Source organism: Trachypithecus francoisi, unplaced genomic scaffold (genome assembly GCF_009764315.1).
Source record: "Trachypithecus francoisi isolate TF-2019V2 unplaced genomic scaffold, Tfra_2.0 Lachesis_group0, whole genome shotgun sequence".
Classification (NCBI taxonomy): Eukaryota; Metazoa; Chordata; class Mammalia; order Primates; family Cercopithecidae; genus Trachypithecus; species Trachypithecus francoisi.
The window spans coordinates 22403547-22423008 of NW_022681453.1; the positions used below are offsets into that span (position 1 = coordinate 22403547).

General features: G+C 43.3%; 1 protein-coding gene across 2 annotated transcripts in view; it reads left to right on the top strand.

The window, feature by feature from the left end:
- CACNA2D3 (calcium voltage-gated channel auxiliary subunit alpha2delta 3) overlaps positions 1–19462 on the top strand; it is a 967057-nt gene that overhangs the window by 187854 nt on the left and 759741 nt on the right. For both annotated transcript variants that reach the window (XM_033210152.1, XM_033210151.1), the window contains exon 3: positions 15827–15943. In XM_033210152.1, coding sequence (XP_033066043.1) covers positions 15827–15943 — 117 coding nt within the window. The remainder of the gene's footprint in view (positions 1–15826; positions 15944–19462) is intronic.

Below are 19462 nucleotides of genomic sequence, written 5' to 3' on the forward strand. Positions count from 1 at the left end.
GTAGGAAGCAGTGGCAGATCACTGTTCACACACTGAAGGACTTTTTCCAGCACCTCTTGGAAGTGCACAGAAGTGCTTAACCTGTATCTACAGCCCTGGGAGAATTCAGGGGACTATAAATATAGATGAGAAAAAAATGACATCTTTTACTTTCACTAACCTCTAACCAAAATTTATGACTTTCTTAACTTACAAATGTAGATGACAAACCACAGCAGTGCCTGTGACTTTGTCACCAGCAGAAATCACAGATCTTTTCCTGTGATATCATGGTTGATGTGGATATCTCCTTGCTGTTGCTCATCCTGGGCACTGGTGATTATGACTCTAGACTCACCACTAGATCTCATTGTTTAATGCACCCATGAAGAAACACCTGTGTTTCTGCATCACAAATGTACGTTTTAAACACTTTTGAAAACTGAGTTTTAATATAATGAGTTTCTTTCCTATGTGTCTTCTTTTCCGCATTAAAAAAAATCATTCTGAGGAAGGGCCCATGGGCTTCACTGGATACCAGAGTAGCCTGTGGCCTACCCCACCCCCAACCCAAAGCTCCAAAAATCCCCATTAAAGGCACATTACAGCATAATAATCAGGAAGATGTGGATGAATTGATCAATTTTCTTATATTTTCCTAAGTAGATGTTAGGAGAAAAAAATATTGGTAGCATAGTGATTTTATGTGTGTGTATATGAGAGAGACAGAGAGAGAGAAAGTATTAGTTAAATTTCTTAGTATTCTAGGATTCTTCAAACCACCATAGAAATGTCCTTATCTTGAGAATAATGTGTGGACTTCTATTAACTTCCTCAACTCCAGGTTTCCATTTCCATGACTACCAACCTAAAATGTATGAGGAATCAAGTGCTTTTGGTCACACTTGGGGTCTGTACGGAAAAGCAGCTTTGAGTTCCAAGCCCTTGCGTGGCTAAGGAACTGTGAGTGGTGAGAAGGACCATGGCTCTGCTTCAGCTGGCTGGCATCTTGGTGAGCCAGGTGGGCATCTGTTCCTTATTGGCCCTGGCTGGCCACTGCCCTCTCAGGGCCTCAGGCTCATCCTCACACCTCACAAGGGAGATCGTGGGGGTGCCTGATTGGAGGCTGAGTGTGTGGTGCCTGGAAGCAGCCTGGTCGCTGCCCAGCACATCAGTAGTTTCTGGGAGATGCGAGGCTGTGTTACTGTGTATGTTAATTTCCTCAGGAGAAGGAGGATATTTAGAGACATTTTGTATCTAAGCCCCAGCAGGTTCAAAGAACTGGACTCAGTGGGAGATTTCATATAAAAACACAGATTTCTGGCTTCTCGTCACAAACGGAAGATCGGGTAGCCGTGGTGTGCCCCCCGCCCTGCCGACACAAAGATTAAAGAAACCAAGAAGTGGCTGACTTCTTAGGATGCGACGGAAGCTCTGCCGTTTGATGCCAACTCTAGACTGGCTCAGTTCCCTCACCTGTTATGACCTGTCTGGCCTCTGAAGGCGTTTGAGTTAGTGGTGTCTGAAATGGATTATTTCTGGGTTCTTTTGTATTTGAACACCCTGATTTTAAAGATGTTGGGAGAAAGTGCTGGTGCGGGGCTTGGTGAAATACGTCAGAAAGATCATTTGATTCTGAAGTTGGTGACACTGAAATTTTTAGAGGGTTATGATGGTGTTTTTGCATCTCAGTATAGGGATGGCTCTGATGTAAAATAATACCCTCATTTTTAGTACTGTTTATGGTGATTCAAATTGCAAGGTCACCTGCTGCAATCTCCTGGAGAACCCATGGGCTGCTGTGGGCAAATGGGAGGCAACGAAATGTTTCCATAAAGGATGCTGATGCTGCAGGTCATTTTTCTTAGCCTCTGATATCGGCAGTAGGGAATTCTATGTCAGAATCTCCCCATATTTTCACAGAGGAAGCTTCGCAACATGGGAAGGAAGACTCAGCTATCACCTCTTCCCCAGTGAAAAGCTAGGGTCCAGCTGTGCCATAAACCAGCGACTCTGCATTCAGTTTGGAGGTGATAGAGTTAAAGATTCATTCAGATGCAGGTTCCTGACTCTCATTCTGACTTTTGGCTCTGTAACTACAGAAACCACTTGAGCAGCTGCAAATAGTATTAGCTTTAAGCTTGTTACCGATCTTGCAGACTCATTCATTGATGGCCTTCGATTTCCAGGACATCTTGGATATAGAATTTAAAAGACTTTAGTTAAGCCAATTAACTTTTGTGGTGCCTGGGCAACTAATACTGTGTGCTAGAGAAGGTCATTGGTGTTATTCAAATAGCAGTTTTATTTGAGCTGGGATTAAGGAAGTCAGACAAAAGGTCTAAGAATTGTTTATAATGTATTCCTTTCTGTGTTGCAGTATCTTGGCCTTTAACATCTGATTCTGACCATAATTACACATACAAGTGCTTGGGTTATGTTATTCTTTCTGTAGATTGTGACTTGATTGCACCAGCTCTCAAGTATCCATCTTGCAGATTGTTCCCAGCCAAGTTTTAATCTGGAGTTTCATCTGGCTGTAGTTTATGAAGCTTTTAAACCAAGGTGTGGTGGTTAAGAGCATGAACTCTGAGGCTGCACTGCCTAGGTTCAAATCCTGGCTCCCCTGGTGATTTAAGCTGCTGTTTCCATAGTGTTGACTTGGAGCCATGGGTTCTATTCCTCAGGCCCTCCTTTGTCTGATTGGACTATGTGTCTAATTACTGCCAGTGGACCATGAGCAGAACTGATAAGGGTCACGTCCAGGCTAAGGAGTTCAAGAAGCAGGTACACCTTCTCCACTCCCTCTCCCACTATCTGCTGGCTGAATGCGGAAGACTCCAAGGCCTGAGAGGAGAACAGAGCTGTTGGATGGGAGAATCCTGGGTCACTATGTGGAAGGCTACCTGACGAAAAGAACTTCCTCATGGATGGTTACATGAGCAAGAAATAAACTTTTATTGTGTGAAGCCACTGAAATTTGGGTGTTATTCTTATTATAATGGCTAGTATCCCCTTAACTCATAAACTCTTTGCTAGTGGTATAGCTTTGGATAAGTTGCTTGATCTCTCTATACTTAGTTCCCTAACCTATAAAGTGAAGGAAATAGTGTCTCCCCAACCCAAAGGGAATGCTCAGTAAATGCTGGCTGCTCTTACTAATAATACATTATTGTTATTGTGGTCAATTCCTTCTGATTTTCTGGGAGCAGGAAAGGTGAATTATTTTCAGTTGGAAAATCAGGAAAATGTGTTTGAAAAAAGTAGGCTGCAGAAAGCAATCCATATCACGTAGTACAGGCTTTGTACAGTAACATTTTATTATTTGCATTTGGGCTGTAGTTAAATTTGTTGGTGTGCATAAAAGACACTCATAAATGCATACAAAGAGATATTTCTTGTCTAGCACACATGGACTTGTAATTATTGTTTTGGCTTGTGGGGTTGTGAGGATGTATGTATAGCATAAACATTCTCATTTCAGAGCCTCAGATGCCCATGCAGGAATCTAGAGAATACTCAGGAATTGGAGTTTTTAAAATAAGCATTGAGACTGTTGGATTTTGTTTAACAGACAGATTAATTCCCCAGTTTTAAAGCATTATGTGATGCCCCCATACGAGGGCAAGGATGGTTGTGTCAATAGCTGGTATAGTAACTTGCCTCTGACTTAATTTCCTTTATCTAAAACAGGAATGTAATGCAGTATTCACACTCAGTTTTATACCATAGAGCTACAGTTTATCAGAGGCAATTTGTCTAGTTGACTGTGTTGAACAGGAAAAGCTTATGAGACCTATCAAGATTTTTTTGAGTATAGACAGTAAAACAGAAGAGGAGAGATAGCCATCTTTTAATTCAGAACCTGACAATCTGGAAGTAGTGGAAATCTGTCCCAGACCCCCCATGGCAGAACCAGCTGCTCTGGGGGACAGCCTCCCTGGAGGTCTGGGATTTAGTTGGGCACTCTAAAGAGCTAGTTGGGAGCGTGGACTCTGGGGACACTGGGACTGGGACCCCCGATCATTCTACTGACAGTGCTCTCCTGAGGGGGTGCCAGAAGGCACCATGGAAAGTCATTTAGACCGCACCATTCCTCTCGTCTAGCTGGAAGTTCTTAAAAGCACGCTGAGGAAACTCTGTTGCCTTCAGTGTTGGTTCATTTCCATGCTTCTCACCCCACCAAGGAGGTGCTGCTTACAGATCGCATTCTGAATTCCTCAAGCTGGATCCATTTGCCACATTGAGCCCTGCAGAAGTAGGGGCTGAGCCGCTCCCTGCGTCCTCTCCTCTTCCTCTCTGCTTGCTCTTTGGGTTGCAGTTCAGTGCCCCGTCCTCTTATCTCTCTTCATCATTTCTAAAACAGTCTTTTGTTGAGATCTAAATTGTCTCTTGTTCCTGTGGCTTTGACAGAAAAATTGCATTCCTGAAGGATTGTCCTCAAACTTCACTAGATCTGGAAGAGTGCAGCATTAACAATGGGTGTTTTTGACCTTGGAGACACTTGATTGGAATACCTGTGTGAAACAGAATTATTCGTACAATGGGACACTTTCCATTTCAACTAGAAAAGTGTTCTTCTGTGGCTGAGAGTTCCATGTCAGTTTTGTTTTTGTGATGGTTAAGAAGAAGTGGTCCTAACTTCAGTTTAAAGGATTTGGGTGTGTATTTACTTGAAAACATAATTGCTTTGGAGTATTGTGTTTTGAAGTGATACCTTTGTATGCAATAATTGGGTTGAGAGGAATACTAAGTACATTTATGTCATAATAAGAAAACGACACTGTCTATAAGGAGAGACTGCAAAATTACAGACTAGTTTTTATTGCAACATCTTTAGTAACATATCTAAAAATTGTCTTCCCTCTACCCCCTCAATGCACACATACAAATATGGACTTCTAGCAACCAATTTCTGCCAGAATACAGTCCTCACCAAATAATTACTATTGAAGAGCCCTTGGAACCTTGTGAATGTATTAGAAAAATGCCATCGCCCAGAGCAACATAGGGAGCTAGTTGGTCTGTTAGGTTATAAATGTTGGTTGCGTGTTTCTTCTTATTGTTGAGGCAAAAGAATGACCTTTTCCAGAAATTTTAGAACAAATACTGAGATTTATTACCTTCTCCCATCACCATCATCATTTGTGAGTATTTTACTCTGTGTTCAGCACTCTGCTGCATACTTTACACACTTCACATCATTTGATCAGCTCAAGAGCAGTATGAGGGAGGTCTGGTCTCATCCACCTTACTGTCAAGGAAAGGACCCTGGTGGAGGCTGATCAACTTGTTACGTGGCTAGTACATGGTAACATTAGGACTTGAACATGGAACATCTGGCTAGAGAGTCCCTGGTCCTAGGCACCATGACAAACTTTAAGCTGGTGTTAGGACTGCTTGCCCCTAACAAGTGCGCCTTGGTGATTCTACTGTGATTTGAACCCCGGCCAGTAATTCTAAGCCAAGCGGGATGCTGCTACCAGGCTCCAAGTCAGTAGCACAGCAGCAATACTGACACAGATTCTTTCCACTGGACCCATCGTGGTCAGCTATCTTCACTAGGAGTAAGTTGAGGGAGACAGAGTAGGAACTACATCACTCTATCCCCACTGGAGGGACATAGGATGAGCTTACAGCTTACATGTAACCTAAAGAGACTGTGCCCTGTTTCTCTTCTCCCCTCCACACCTTTCCTTGCTGCCCCTTTCTATCAATCCTTGGTCCCAGATGTCCTGCCTCATAATGACTTATGACCATCTCATTACGTTACTAGGGTCCTTCATAGACTACATCTTCCAGGAAGCAGGGAATCATATATGCTGCATAGGCATCCCCTTTTCTGGGAACTTTGACTAATCCATCATTTTACAACCCTTCCTGTGATCCTCTTTCTCCCTGGTGACTGTGATGGCCGGTCCTTCCTTCCCTGGCCAGAGCATCCTTGCACATCTGGCAGAAGTAACATACCTGCACAGCTGGTCCGTGTGCCTCCTCTGGAGGGCACACTGGTCTGCAGTGCAGGATATGAGGGTGCAAGTTTACATAGAAATGATCCATGCAGCTCTGCGTCAACTTATTTTTAAATAAAATGAACCAAAAATAAGCCTCCTTTTACCCCAAGGGAACCACATGTGTTTGTCAACACATTCCCCCCATCTCCCTACAGCCTGGCACATGGTAAATGATTTGTAAATATTTGTTGAATGAAAGAAAATAGCAACATTTTCAGTTTAAGTTTCTTTTTTGTATTGGCATAATCCCATCTTAAATGATTGGGTTGATGAATTTATCTCTTGCACTGTGGCTATTTCAGAGCTTGAAGGAATAAAAAGACAAAAAAACAAAAAACAAAAACAAAAAACCTTAGGGTGGGAACGTGAGGCTTCTTTCACTCTTACATAACAAAGCAACTTAAAGGGCTTGGACTATCTCTGGGTTGCTATCCCAGTGTCAGGGTTATTGGAGGATCTGGGTGAGAGGATTTAAGGGAAGTGCCAGAGGCTTGGGAGAGGGACAGAGAAGCAGCCCATTTGTTTCAGGTCGCAGGCTTCAAGGCAAACGCTCTACATTTTCACTTGGGGATGGGCAGGTCCTTGCTGTGTCATCTCCCGCCAGGGCCTTCTGTTAGTCCTCATGCAGTGATTTAATTATGCCGACTCTAGAGGTGTAATTTCAGTTTTTGATGAGAAAATTTAGCAAGAGACTGTGTTAACATGCACCCACTCTTTGGCTAATGCTGCTTCCTGCATTTGTCCTCTGCAGAGGGTATTTTTTTCCTGGTGCCAAGTGCACCCAGAGCCCCTCTTCCACGTTTGGCTTTTATCCTAATTAATTCTGATTGGCCAGAAGTCTCCTGACTGGAGCTCCCTCTCTGGGGGCTGTTCTAGGCGACTCACTTTTAGATACACAGTTCTCACATAGGAAAAAAAACGACCCAAACGTATGAACAACATTAAGTGTTCTGACAGTGAAGTAGTGCTTTTCTCTTCGTGGTGTTTGTGTGAAATGATCTGGCAAAATAGATGCTGCAGAAATAATGCATTTCTGTGTCTCCCTTCTCAAATGATAAATGTTCTTGGCTCACCACAGGATTTCTTGCCAAATGCTGATTCTGCTAACAGAAGGGATAGAAGCTTCAGAGGCTCTTTTGTGACAGAGAGAATACAGAGTTTCTCAGGCTTGCCTTTCTTCCATGTCACAAATGTGACACAGAATGTGTTCTGCCTAGACCCTGGGCCTGGCTAAATCCACAGGCTGCCTTGCTGGGGCATCTCTGGCTACTGCACCAAGCCAGGGTTAGGACAAAGCAAATAGGTTATAACCAGATAAAGTTAGTAACTAATATTAAAGTAGTGAAACAAAAACACAATCTGGATTTATATTTTATGTAATAATTTTAATTTTCATGGGAAACATCTATACTTTTCTTGCTCTCAGCTCACTCCTGAGTTCAATGATTGAAACTCAACAATAAATCTTTCTACTGCTGGTGTGTTGAAAAAGAAAGAGTTTGGTTTGTTTGCCTGCTTTCCCCTTTAGAATTGTTCATTTGTATTGCCAGAAAGAAAAAAAAAAGTGTCTCAACATCATCCACCACCCTGTCGGCATTTGTCTGTTACATCGAGAGCTTCAGTTTAGGAATATGAAAACACAATGCTTGCTAGAATCCTCTGTAGCCAGAAATGTCAAGAGGGAAAAATAAGGCAGCACTAGGATTGGGGGTAGTTCGTTATGTGCAGGCACTGTGCTGGGGGCTTGGACCGACGTCCTCCTGGTAAGACTGCAGGGCAGCCCTGGATGACGGACATCATCATCTCTCGAGTTCTGAATGAGGACCCTGAGGCTCAGGAGGTTAATGGCTTCCTTAAAGTGACCCAGCCAGCTGGCACAGAGTTGCTGTTGTCTGGGCCCCAGAACCCTTGGTGTCTCTCGAGGAGTCCTGCCTCTCATTCCTCTGCCTCTTGTGGCCTCTCCCCATTGCTGTCTTTCGAGTCCTGGCCACTGCAGCCTCTGACTTCCTTGTCTCCATCCAGTTTTGCCCCCTTTCTCTCTGTTCTGCACACTGAGGTTATTCAAAAGCACATACCTGATCACTGATGTGATGCGTTCTACCCTCAACCCCAATGGTGGCTCCAGTTGTTGCCTGTCCCCACAGCCCCACCCACCTCCCCACATCAGGATGGGGTCCAAATTCTTACTCCTAGCGCACCACCCTGGATGACCTGGCCACTGCCCACTTCACTGGCCTCATCTCTTACCAAAGTCATCTACCGTGGCCATTAATGCCCCAGTGCGGTGGGACAGTGAGCACTTCCTTGAGCCCCGGGAATCTCTCCACTGGACTTACCTCCTTGCTGCTCCCTCTTCCTGGCGTCTTCATCCCCTGTTGCACCTCCCATCCCACCCCCAGCCTTGTCGTCCTCAAAGCGTTCTGCAAGATGGGAGTCACTGCCCTGACTACCCTCACCAGACTTTCCCTGATGCTGAATCTTCCTTGCCTCTTTCCTCAGAATATCCTAGCCATTAGCAAAGAAAGCAAAGCTTTCTTTAAAAAAAAATTTTTTTTTTAATTTTCACATGTTTTTGGAGAACAGGTAGTGTTTGGTTACATAAGTATGTTCTTTAGTGGTGATTTGTGAGATTTTGGTGCATCCATCACCCAAGCAGTACACACTGAATCCAATTTGTAGTCTTTTATCCCTCACCTGCTCCCCACCCTTACTCCCTTTCTCCCTGAGTCCCAAAAGTCCATTATTTCGTTCTCATGCCTTTGCATCCTCATAGTTTAGCTCCCACTTATGAGTGAGAACATATGATGTTTGGTTTTCCATTCCCGAGTTACTGTACTTAGAAAAATGGTCTCCAATTCCATCCAGATTGATGTGAATGCCATTAATTTATTCCTATTTAAGGCTGAATAGTATTCCATCGTATATCTGTACCACAGTTTCTTTATCCACTCATTGATTAATGGGTATTTGGGTTGGTTCCACATTTTTGCAATCGTGAATTGTGCTACTATAAACGTGTGTGCAAGTATCTTTTTCATATAATGACTTCTTTTCCTCTGGGTAGATACCCAATAGTGGAATTGCTAGATCAAATGGTAGTTCTACTTTTAGATCCTAGGGAATCTCCACACTGTTTTCTATAGTAGTTGTACTAGTTTACGTTCTTACCAGTAGTGTAGAAGCGTTCCCTTTTTTACCACATCTACACCAATATCTATTTTTTAAAATTTTTTTGATTATGGCCATTCTTGCAGGAGTAAGGTGGTATTGCATTGTGGTTTTGATTTGCATTTTTCTGATCATTAGTGATGTTGAGCATTTTTTCATGTTGCTTGGCTACTTGTGTATCTTCTTTTGAGAATTTAGACAGCAGGCTTTCTTAAACATCACTTTACTCGTTATTAAGTGCTTGGTGTCTAGCACCCTGCCTGGCGTGCCAGAGGCAGCAAGTGTAGTTTGCAGAACAAATGAATGGAGTGCTGGAGACAGGATGCAAGGCCAGCCTGGCTCAAACCTTTCACCTGGTGCCATAGTCATTGCTTCCATTTTTGTTTTCCTCTCCGCCTTCCTTTTGTGTTTACAGGGACCTGTAATACTTTCGTAACTCCTTTTCCCAGTTGAAGGATGACTGCTTTTACATGAAACAAAAGTAGTTTATAGTGGCATCCTTGAAGCTAAAGAAAATAAAAAGCCCCATTGCCTGCACGGCCTTGTGGAGGGGCAAACCCCAGGAGGAGAAGGAAGAATTTTCGGTATTTTTCCTCCAGGTCTTTCTTGGTACCTTAGGGAACAGAAGCCAGTTGGTAGCCTGCATGTGGCCATGGAGTAATTTCTAATTGAGGTTCCAGGGCTGCCTTCAGAATGGGCTTGCTCTTCCCTCTCCAGGTGTTTTTGTTGTTGACAGCTATGTCTGCTCCTTGGGGGAAGGCTCCAAGCTCACCCCGCACAGGCCCTGTGGAGAAGCAATCAACTCTCGTGACTTCAAATGTGCCCTGGCGGCCTAGAGCAGCCGTTAAACCGCTGCAGCCCTGATTAACTGCCGACGTCTCCAAGTTTTGGTATTTGCCTCTCTTGCCAAGTTCAAGTGACTGTTGGCTACAAAATCAACAAAACAAGTGCTTTTATGGTAGTAAAATGGGTCCTCTGAAACAAGTTTGCAAATTTTTAGACCCTCAGTCACCTACTCCTCCACTCCCCTTCCCCACAAGGTCAAAAGATGGACAGTTAGAAGAAAGACCCTGCTAGGTTTGAAACCCTCCAACGAGTTGACCTTCAATGCTGGTTGACCCTCTCTGTGCCTCAGCTCTCTACCTGCAACATGGGGGTTTGTGAGGATTAGACAAATTGATAGGTGAAAAGCTTCTGGCGCCCTCCTGGGCCTGTGATACACATAGGACTCATTTTACTGACTTTCTTAGACTCTGGTAATGAAGACATGTCGCTTAACTACAAAGCGTCTAATTGGGACCACATTCCCTTAAAGGAATCTGTTTATTAGGTGCCTGTATTCTGTTCTAAATATAACTACAACTTATATATATATTTGAATGTAAAATAGTTATTGAAAAATTAGAAAATGCAGGTAAGCAAAAGAAGAAAGAAAAAAATCATTTGTGATTGTACAGCTGGCTGTGAACACCTGGTGTATGTCCTCCTAGCAGTGTGTGTGTGTGTGTGTGTGTGTGCACGTGTGTGAGATTAGTGATTTAAAACAAAAAGTAAGCAGTTACTATCTGTCATATATTGTGACACTGTTTCCTGTATTCTTTGACACAGTTTGGGATGGCTATATAGAATTCTGTTTTACTGGAGTAGCTCCCTCTGTCTAGTTACTAGAGGTCAAATTGCTTGGTTTTCTACTGTAGGAACCTTTTCAATGATTTTGATATATATCAACATTTTAAGTTACTAAGGGCTTTTGATTGGTTAATGACTATCACTGGGTCTCTGTTCTTCAAAATCTTTTGTTTCCAACAAAGTGAACATTTCCTGGAAAGTGTAAGGCATTATATTATTCTGACCTGATTCGAGCAGGCATTAACATGTCTTGGAAGGCCAGAGTGCTTTTTGCTTATGAGATAACTTCCCCAGGATGATAAGAAAGTAGTATATTCTTGGCTCATTTGCAGGGAACACCTGTTGGTATGTGGCCTGAAGGGTGGGTACTCAGACTAGAAGAGGAATGGAACCATTAAACTGCTCAGCTTATCCCAGATCTGGAATCCACAGCTTGGCAAAGAGCTTTGTGCTCAGATTAGTTAGTGATGTTACAGACACCAGTAGTCTTGGGAGACTGACCACCTGCCATAAAGCCAAGGGCTTCTGTTCACAGAGCAGACTCAGCAGAAGTGGGATTAGGAAGATCTCATTGAAAACTTGGTGGAAAGTCAGAGTTACATAAATCGATTCCCTTCTAGAAGGCTGTTGGGAGAGAAACACATGCAAGTAACAGATATGGGCCAGAATATTGGGGCCTGGTTTAAAACCAAAAACTTCAGATAAAGATGAATTTTGAAATCCATTTTATTTTTCTTTATCTTAAGTCTCTAGATTACCTTAATTACAGAATTTAGACATTCATTTCACTGACTATAAATATTAGACTGCATTAGTTTCATTTGTGTTACTCAGTCTTGAACTTTGCATTTTTGGTGGTAAATCAGCCTTGGGTATAAGCTGGGTTTCAGTGTTGGTTTTGGAGCACATCTGGCAGGCAGCAAAGATCTCCTGGGAATTTTAGCCCAAAGATATTGGCTTCCCTTTGAACTTAGGGATAGTCTCAGTGATTGTCATTGAAGTTTTATTCGCATACCAGAGCACGCTGTTAGCTTGAGCCAGGGTTGGTCTGGCCAGAGCCCCACCTCTCAGGTCAATCCAGTCAACCTCCCAAGGTAGGGATAGGTAAAGTCACTCTTTGCCTTACTGTGTTTGGTGTTGCTCTAATAGAATACCATAGATTGAGTAATTTACAAGAAAAGAGATCTATTTCTTCCAGTTCAGGAGGCTAGGAAGTCCAAGGTCAGGGGGCCTGAATCTGGCGAGGGCCTTCTTGCTTCATCATCCCATGGCGGGTGGTAGAAGGGCAAGGCCAGCCAGAGGGCAAGAGGGGGCTAAACTTGCTTTTTTTTTTTTTTATTGGGAGAACCCACCCCTGATGGTTAATGTGGGTTCTTTTCTATTCCCTAAGCATCTCAGCTGGTTTAAGAAATAAAGGGAAAGAGTACAAGAGAGAGAAATTTAAAGCTGGGTGTCCGGGGGAGACATCACGTGTCGGCAGCTTCCGTGGTGCTCCCTGAGCAGTAAAACCAGCAAGTTTTTATTAGCGATTTTCGAAAGGGGAGGGAGTGCACAAACAGGGCGTGGGACACAGAGATCACAAACTTCACAAGGTAATAGAATATCACAAAGCAAGTGGAGGCAGGGCCAGGTCACAGGACCACAGGATGGGGTGAAATTAAAATTGCTAATGAAGTTTCAGGCACTCATTATCATTGATAACATCTTATCAGGAGACAGGATTTGAGAACAGACAACCTGTCTGACCAAAATTTATTAGGCGGGAATTTCCTTGTCCTAATAAGCCTGGGAGCGCTACAGGAGACTGGGGCTTATTTCATCCCTTTGGCTTTGACCGTAAAAGGCGGCTGCCTCTAGGAGGCCATCGATAGACCTACCCTCAGGGCATATTCTCTTTCTCAGGGATGTTCCTTGCTGAGAAAAAGAATTCAGCAATATTTCTCCTATTTGCCTTTGAAAGAAGAGAAATATGGCTCTGTTTCGTGCGGCTCACTGGCAGTCAGACTCCAAGTCTTAGCTCCCTTGTTCCCTGAAGATTGCTGTTATCCTGTTCTTTTTTCAAGGTGCCCACATTTCATATTGTTCAAACACACATGCTCTACAAAAAATTTGTAGAGGGTCCTGAGGCGATATTCATCCTCCTCAGTTTACAAGGACGACGAGATTAAGATATTAAAGACAGGCGTAGGAAGTCACAAGGGTATTGATTGGGGAAGTGATAAGTGTCCATGAAATCTTCACAATTTATGTTCAGAGATTGCAGTAAGGACAGGCATAAGAAATTATAAAAGTATTAATTTGGGGAACTAATAAATGTCCATGAAATCTTCATAATTTATGTTCTTTTGCCGCGGCTTCAGCTGGTCTCTCTGTTTGGGGTCCTTGACTTACCGCAACATTTTTTTTTTGAGATGGAGTTTCACTCTTGTTGCCCAGGCTGGAGTGCAATGGTGCAACCTCAGCTCACCGCAACCTCTGCCTTCCAGGTTCAAGTGATTCTCCTGCCTCAGCCTCCCCAGTAGCTGGGATTACAGGTGCCCACCACCACACATGACTAATTTTTTGTATTTTTAGTAGAGACGAAGTTTCACCATGTTGGCCAGGCTGGTCTCGAACTCCTGACCTCAGATAATCCACCCATTTCAGCCTCCCAAAGTTCTGGGATTACAGGCATGAGTCACTGCACCCGGACCCAAACTCGCTTTTGTAACAAATGCAGTTTCTCCATAATATACCAACTCCTGCAATAACAACATTAATCCATTCATGAGGGCAGAGCCTTTATAACCTCATCACCTCTTATTAGGCCCCATCTCCCAGTACTGCTGTATTGGGGATTAAGATTCCAACACATGAACTTTGGGAGACACATTCAAATCATAGCAGCCTTATAGAACCGTAGGAAAATGCAGCTGTGTCCTTCCTTGCTTCTCCCTTGCATTGTAAAATTGCAATTACTGGGCAATAGGCTTCATCCAGAGAAGTCTTTTGTGTCTGCTGTGGGCCATGGGAGCAACCACAAGGACCTGTCCTTGCTTTCAGGGCCACACAGTCTATGATGCCAGGAGAGAAGAGCACAGATGGTTTTGAGGGCTGGGGTGGAGCATGAAGCCTTTATGTGTTGGAGAACAGGATAGCTTTGGTGGGGAGAGAGGAAAGTCTAGATTGAAGGAATAAATGGTTTTTCAAGTGACGTGCAAGGGAAACTCATAAGATTTCTATGGATGTTTTCAGAGAGTGGGGGGAAACATGGAACTACAGCTCATGATCAATTGTAGGACCGTGTAAAGCAGTTCAAAACATCTAATAAGCAATGTAGCAGATGTCAATCTTGGTGTAGACTCACATGGTCCAGAAATACAACTTCTTAATTTTTCCAGGATCAACTTAATGCTGAGAAACTCCAAGCTCTTGGGTCTAATATTCAGGTCAGAGGCTCTGGTGCCCATTTTGAGGATCTCTTCCCACTTCCCCTCTGCCAGTGAATAGGTGGGTGCTGGGGAGTCCATGTCTAGGTTCCTACCTGCCTGTAAGGGTAAGAGGAGTATCTTTTTTTTTTTTTTAACCGAGACAAGGCCTTACTGTGTCACCCAGGCTGGAGTACAGTGGGATAATCATAGCTTACTGCAGCCTCAACTTCCCAGGCTCAAACAATCCTTCCACTTCAGCTCACCAAGTAGTGGGACTGTAGGCATGTGCCACCATACCTAGCTAATTAAAAACAAACAAATAAAAATATTTGTAGAGACTGGGTCTCACTAGGTTGCCCAGGATGAGAGAGGGGTATCTTGCTGCTCCTAGAACACATGGCCAGATGCCTCCAGCCTCATCTCAAGGCTCTGAGGATTTTGTTTTAGTTTAAGGATCTGAGGAATTCTCTCTTTACATTCGTTGCTTTCCTTACAGTTCCTCCCTTTGTCCTCAAACAGTAATCTCATTTCAGGATACCCGGTATTACTGCCTCAAAAGACTTGGACGTTTGAGCAAGGAAGGAAAGTGTTTTGTGACACACACACACACACACACACACACACACCCATCCTTGAGTCAAGGAGAAACTGAGCCTCCCTGTTTACATTTTGAAGGTATAGGATGGGAGGAATGAATGGAGAAAAAATATAAATTTATATCTCAAAAATTATTCTGCCATTAAAATGTAATACATTTTCGTTTTCACAACTAACTCTTAAGGTCCCTAGAGCCTAGATGAGATGTGGAGCCCCTTAATTTCCCTGGGTAAGAGCTTGGGGTGAGGAATTAGTAAACTGATTCAGAGTTTCCCCACAAATAAGAATAAATATATCTTCCCCAGCATCTTTAATTCTCCAGCTCTTTGATAACCAAATAAATGTCATGCATTCATGTTGACATTAAAAGTGTTATAAACTTCATTTGGAAGGTTCCTATTAATAAACAATATTTCCTTCCACTAGGATCAAAATTAAATAGTTAAACCAACTTTTGGGTCTCAGGACCCTTTACACTCCTATAGAGTCCTGAGGACCCCCTGAGAGCTTCTGTTTATGTGGGTTACTTATATCTATTGATGTTTACCATATTAGAAATTAAAACTAAGAAATTCCAGAAGTGATTAATACAAGGTTAAAAAAACTCATTACATGTTAACGTATATATTATAATATATTTTATGGAAAATCACAATACTTTCCAGAATAAAAAAATTAGAGGAGTGGCTGTTTTTCATTTTGCAAATCTCTTTAATATTTGACTTAAGAGGAAATAGGTGTATTCCCTTATCTGCTTCTGTGTTTAATCTCTTGTGATTGGTTGCTGAAGAAAACCTGGCTTCACATAGACATGCTGTTGGAAAAATGAGGTCTTCTTGGACCCTGAAAGGGCCTCAGGGACCCACAGGGATCACTTTGAGAACTGCACATTTAAACAGATAAACTACCAGGGTATGTGATGGATTTTAAATGAAAAATTGTCTTTATTGAGAATTTGAGTCAACCATGGGTGAAATCACAGGTGTGTTTTGCATCATGTGTCTTGAACATTGCCCTCTCTTCTTACAGAAATACAAAGAGTATGAGAAAGACGTTGCCATAGAAGAAATCGATGGCCTCCAGCTGGTAAAGAAGCTGGCAAAGAACATGGAAGAGATGTTTCACAAGAAGTCTGAGGCAGTCAGGGTAAGTGCCTCTGGTTTGTGCCCTGTATCGCCTGAAGACACAAAGGCAGCTTCAGGGGATGGCATTGATGAACCAATCTCTCAAAGATAAAAGTTGACTCACTCATCTATTACGTAAATACTTTTATTTTTACAGTCTGGTTAGCCAGAAAAAGCAGTCACTAGGGGGCAAAAACTGCCCTTTTCATAGAGAGTTCCTGTGCCAGTTTTATTCTGACAAATTTATGCCTTTAGCCGAGTTGCCACTAATTGTACAGCCATACAGCATGGGCCTATAACTGTGTATGATGCGTGCACTAATGACCAAAAACCATTCAGAGGTACACTAGGGTTCAGCTAAGCTCTAGTCTGAGCATTTTCTTGTGTCACTGTGTTTAGTGATTTTCTCAAATGGTTGCATAACATTTTAATCTATGAGTGTGTCATAATTGGTATAACTGTTCCTGTATATTTGGATGTCTGAGTTATATGGAAGTTTTTATTGGCCAGGCGCGGTGCCTTACGTGTGTAATCCCAGCACTTTGGGAGGCCGAGGCAGGCAGATCATCTGAGGTCACGAGTTCATGACCAGCCTGGCCAACATGGTGAAACCCAGTCTCTACCAAAAATATAAAAATTAGCCAGGTGTGTTGGTGGGTGCCTGTAATCCCAGCTACTTGGGAGGCTGAGGCAGGAGAATTGCTTGAACCCAGGAAGCGGAGGTTGCAGTGAGCCAAGATCACGCCACTGCACTCCAGCCTGGGTGACAGCGTGAGACTCTGACTCAAAAAAAAAAAAAAAAAAAAAAAGAAAGTTTTTATTTAAGAGATGTGGTCTTGCTATGTTTATGTTGCCCAGGCTGGTCTCAAACTCCTGGACTCTAGTGATCCTCCCACCTCAGTCTCCTGAGTAGCTGGGGCTACAGGTATGTACCACCAGAACTGGCTCGCTTGCAAGTGTTGACGTAAATAATGCTGCAGTGAATCTTCTTGTATATTTATAACGGACCAACCAACCGAGCACTTACTACGTGTGAACTGTTCCTTTAAGGATTATATATTTACTCACTTATATTATCCTTGTAACACCTCCATGATGGGTATTACTCTTATCCCCATTTTACAAAAGAGGAGTCTGAGAGGAAGACGTTGAGTAGCTTCTCCGGCATCACGTGAGGAGTGAGAGAGAGCTCCAGCCATAATAACCCCAGAGTTCACATTCTTTTCTGCCTCCTTGCCTTCAGTATCCTGGAGGGTATGTGTATTTCCTTAATGTGAATTCCAGAACACAGAAGACAGTTCAGAGGCTCAGAAGCAATCTTCAAGGTTCTTTATGCATATGAAAGCATTTCTGTCCAGATAAGGTTGGGCCAATTCACAGCTGCTCCAGCGGGAGTGGTGTGCAAGTGCTTATTTTCTGAAATCCTTGCAAAAAAAAAAAAAAAAAAAAATACTGGTAACAGCATTGTCAATTTGAGAGGGGGACATATTGTTTTAGCTTGCATTTCTTTGGGAATCACAGAATTTTAGAGGAGAAAAAGACACAAATATCTTTAGGTTCTGCTTCCACAATTGACAAAGTATCCCTGGTGTCTGGAATTAGGGGAGCATCGGGAGGGGCGGGAGGAGGGGGCCATGCAGCATGTTGCCAGGACACAGAGGTCCGGCCAGCACCAGAACCTAGACCTCACCTCCTTGAGGCAGTGGGTCCACGTGGTCAGTGAGACATGGGCTCTGGAAGTAGTAGAACTGTCCCGAATCTCAGTTCTGCCCCAAGATGGGAGACCAGTGAGCAAAGCTGAGTAACCCCTGTGAATCTCTTTTTCCTCATTTATCAGCCTAGCGGCATTAGGAGAAGTCAATGATGTAATAAATACATGCTTCTGTTTATTGAGTTCAGATGCACCAGCCCTTGTGCTAATCACTTTATATGTGTCATCTCATTCTTGCATCAACACTAGGAATGAGACACTGTTATTATCGTTGTCTTAGAAATGACCAAACAGGCTTGGCAGGATGAAGTCATTTGCCCAGGTCACATGGGCAAGGCTCAGCAGAGTTAATTTTTACACCTAGGTGGTGGGGTTGCAGCACCTCTGTATTTATGTAAGGTGTTTATTTAGCTCAGTGTCTGGCAAACAGTAAATGTTCTGTAAATGTTTGCTGTTAAAACTGGTTAAAGGGCCTTCCAACCTGTGAACATCTGATAGGAGGTAGTCTTGGAGCTTCGGGAAGCACCTGGATGATGACAGGAGGGAACGTGAACTGGGTTTAGCGTCCTCGTATTGCCTAATTTGAAAACCTTTTTGTGTTAAATTAGTGAAGTTAAAAAAAAAAAAAAAGACGATTTGATATGGTGGGTGTAGTTCCTTTGAGAAGAAAAAATCAGTTGCTCTGTTTAAATTGAAATGTTCCCAGAATAAAGGCAGCCAGATTCCTTGCAATGCGTATTCTATGTATTTTAAAATAAATGCACAGGCCTTCTGTAATCACTCTTGATGCTCGAGCCTGTAACATCTTGGTTAATTGGTCCAGTGTTACGTGGATTTCCCCATGCCCGTCTTTAAATAGAGTTTGTACGTCACATAGGGGTTTAGTCTGGGGACAGTAGAGATGGGCCTGGTCCTCACTGTGAGCCATGTGGCTCTCTTGTTAACAGTCAAGACCCATATGCCATTTGGAATGAGATGTCCCTTTGGAGGCAGGGGAGCAGTGAGTGTGACTTTTTTCATATTTTAATGATACCTTGATTCTCCATTAGGAAAAGTTGCTGTTTGCCTGTGAGATTTGTGAACATTTGAAGAGCAAAGACCTCAGGTCCAAATTTGCCCATGGGTTTGCAGTGGAGTCATTATTTGTAGCCTTGCACTGGAATGCACCACTGGTGAGGTGCACTGAATGCACAAGGTGAGGTCCTTTCCCATGCCACCCACCCGACAGTGACTCCACCTCCCTCTTTTCTTTTTTCTTTTTCTTTTTTTTTTTTTTTTTTTTTTTTTGAGACGGAGTCTTGCTCTTTTGCCCAGGCTGGAGTGCAGTGGCCCTATCTCGGCTCACTGCAAGCTCTGCCTCCCGGGTTCATGCCATTCTCCTGCCTCAGCCTCCCAAGTTGCTGGGACTACAGGCGCCACCACCACGCCCGGCTAATTTTTTGTATTTTTAGTAGAGACAGGGTTTCACCGTGTTAACCAGGATGGTCTCTATCTCCTGACCTAGTGATCCGCCCACCTCAGCCTCCCAAAGTGCTGGGATTACAGGTGTGAGCCACCGTGCCGGGCCCCCACCCCCCTCTTTTCTAATCGCTCAGAAACAGAACAGATTTTAGGTTTGGTCCTATCACTCTGATGCTCCACACCTAGGAATCTTCCATTTCCAAGCCCCCCCCCACTTCCCAAGCAGTTGGAGTTGGGTCCCAGGTTCAGGTGCCCCACCTTGTGTTTCCTAGTGTGAATCAGTGGTGACTCGAGAGACGTGTGTAAGAGAAACCTGGTTCACAAACAACCCTGATTTATTAACATTTCCGTTGATGTATATAAAATATT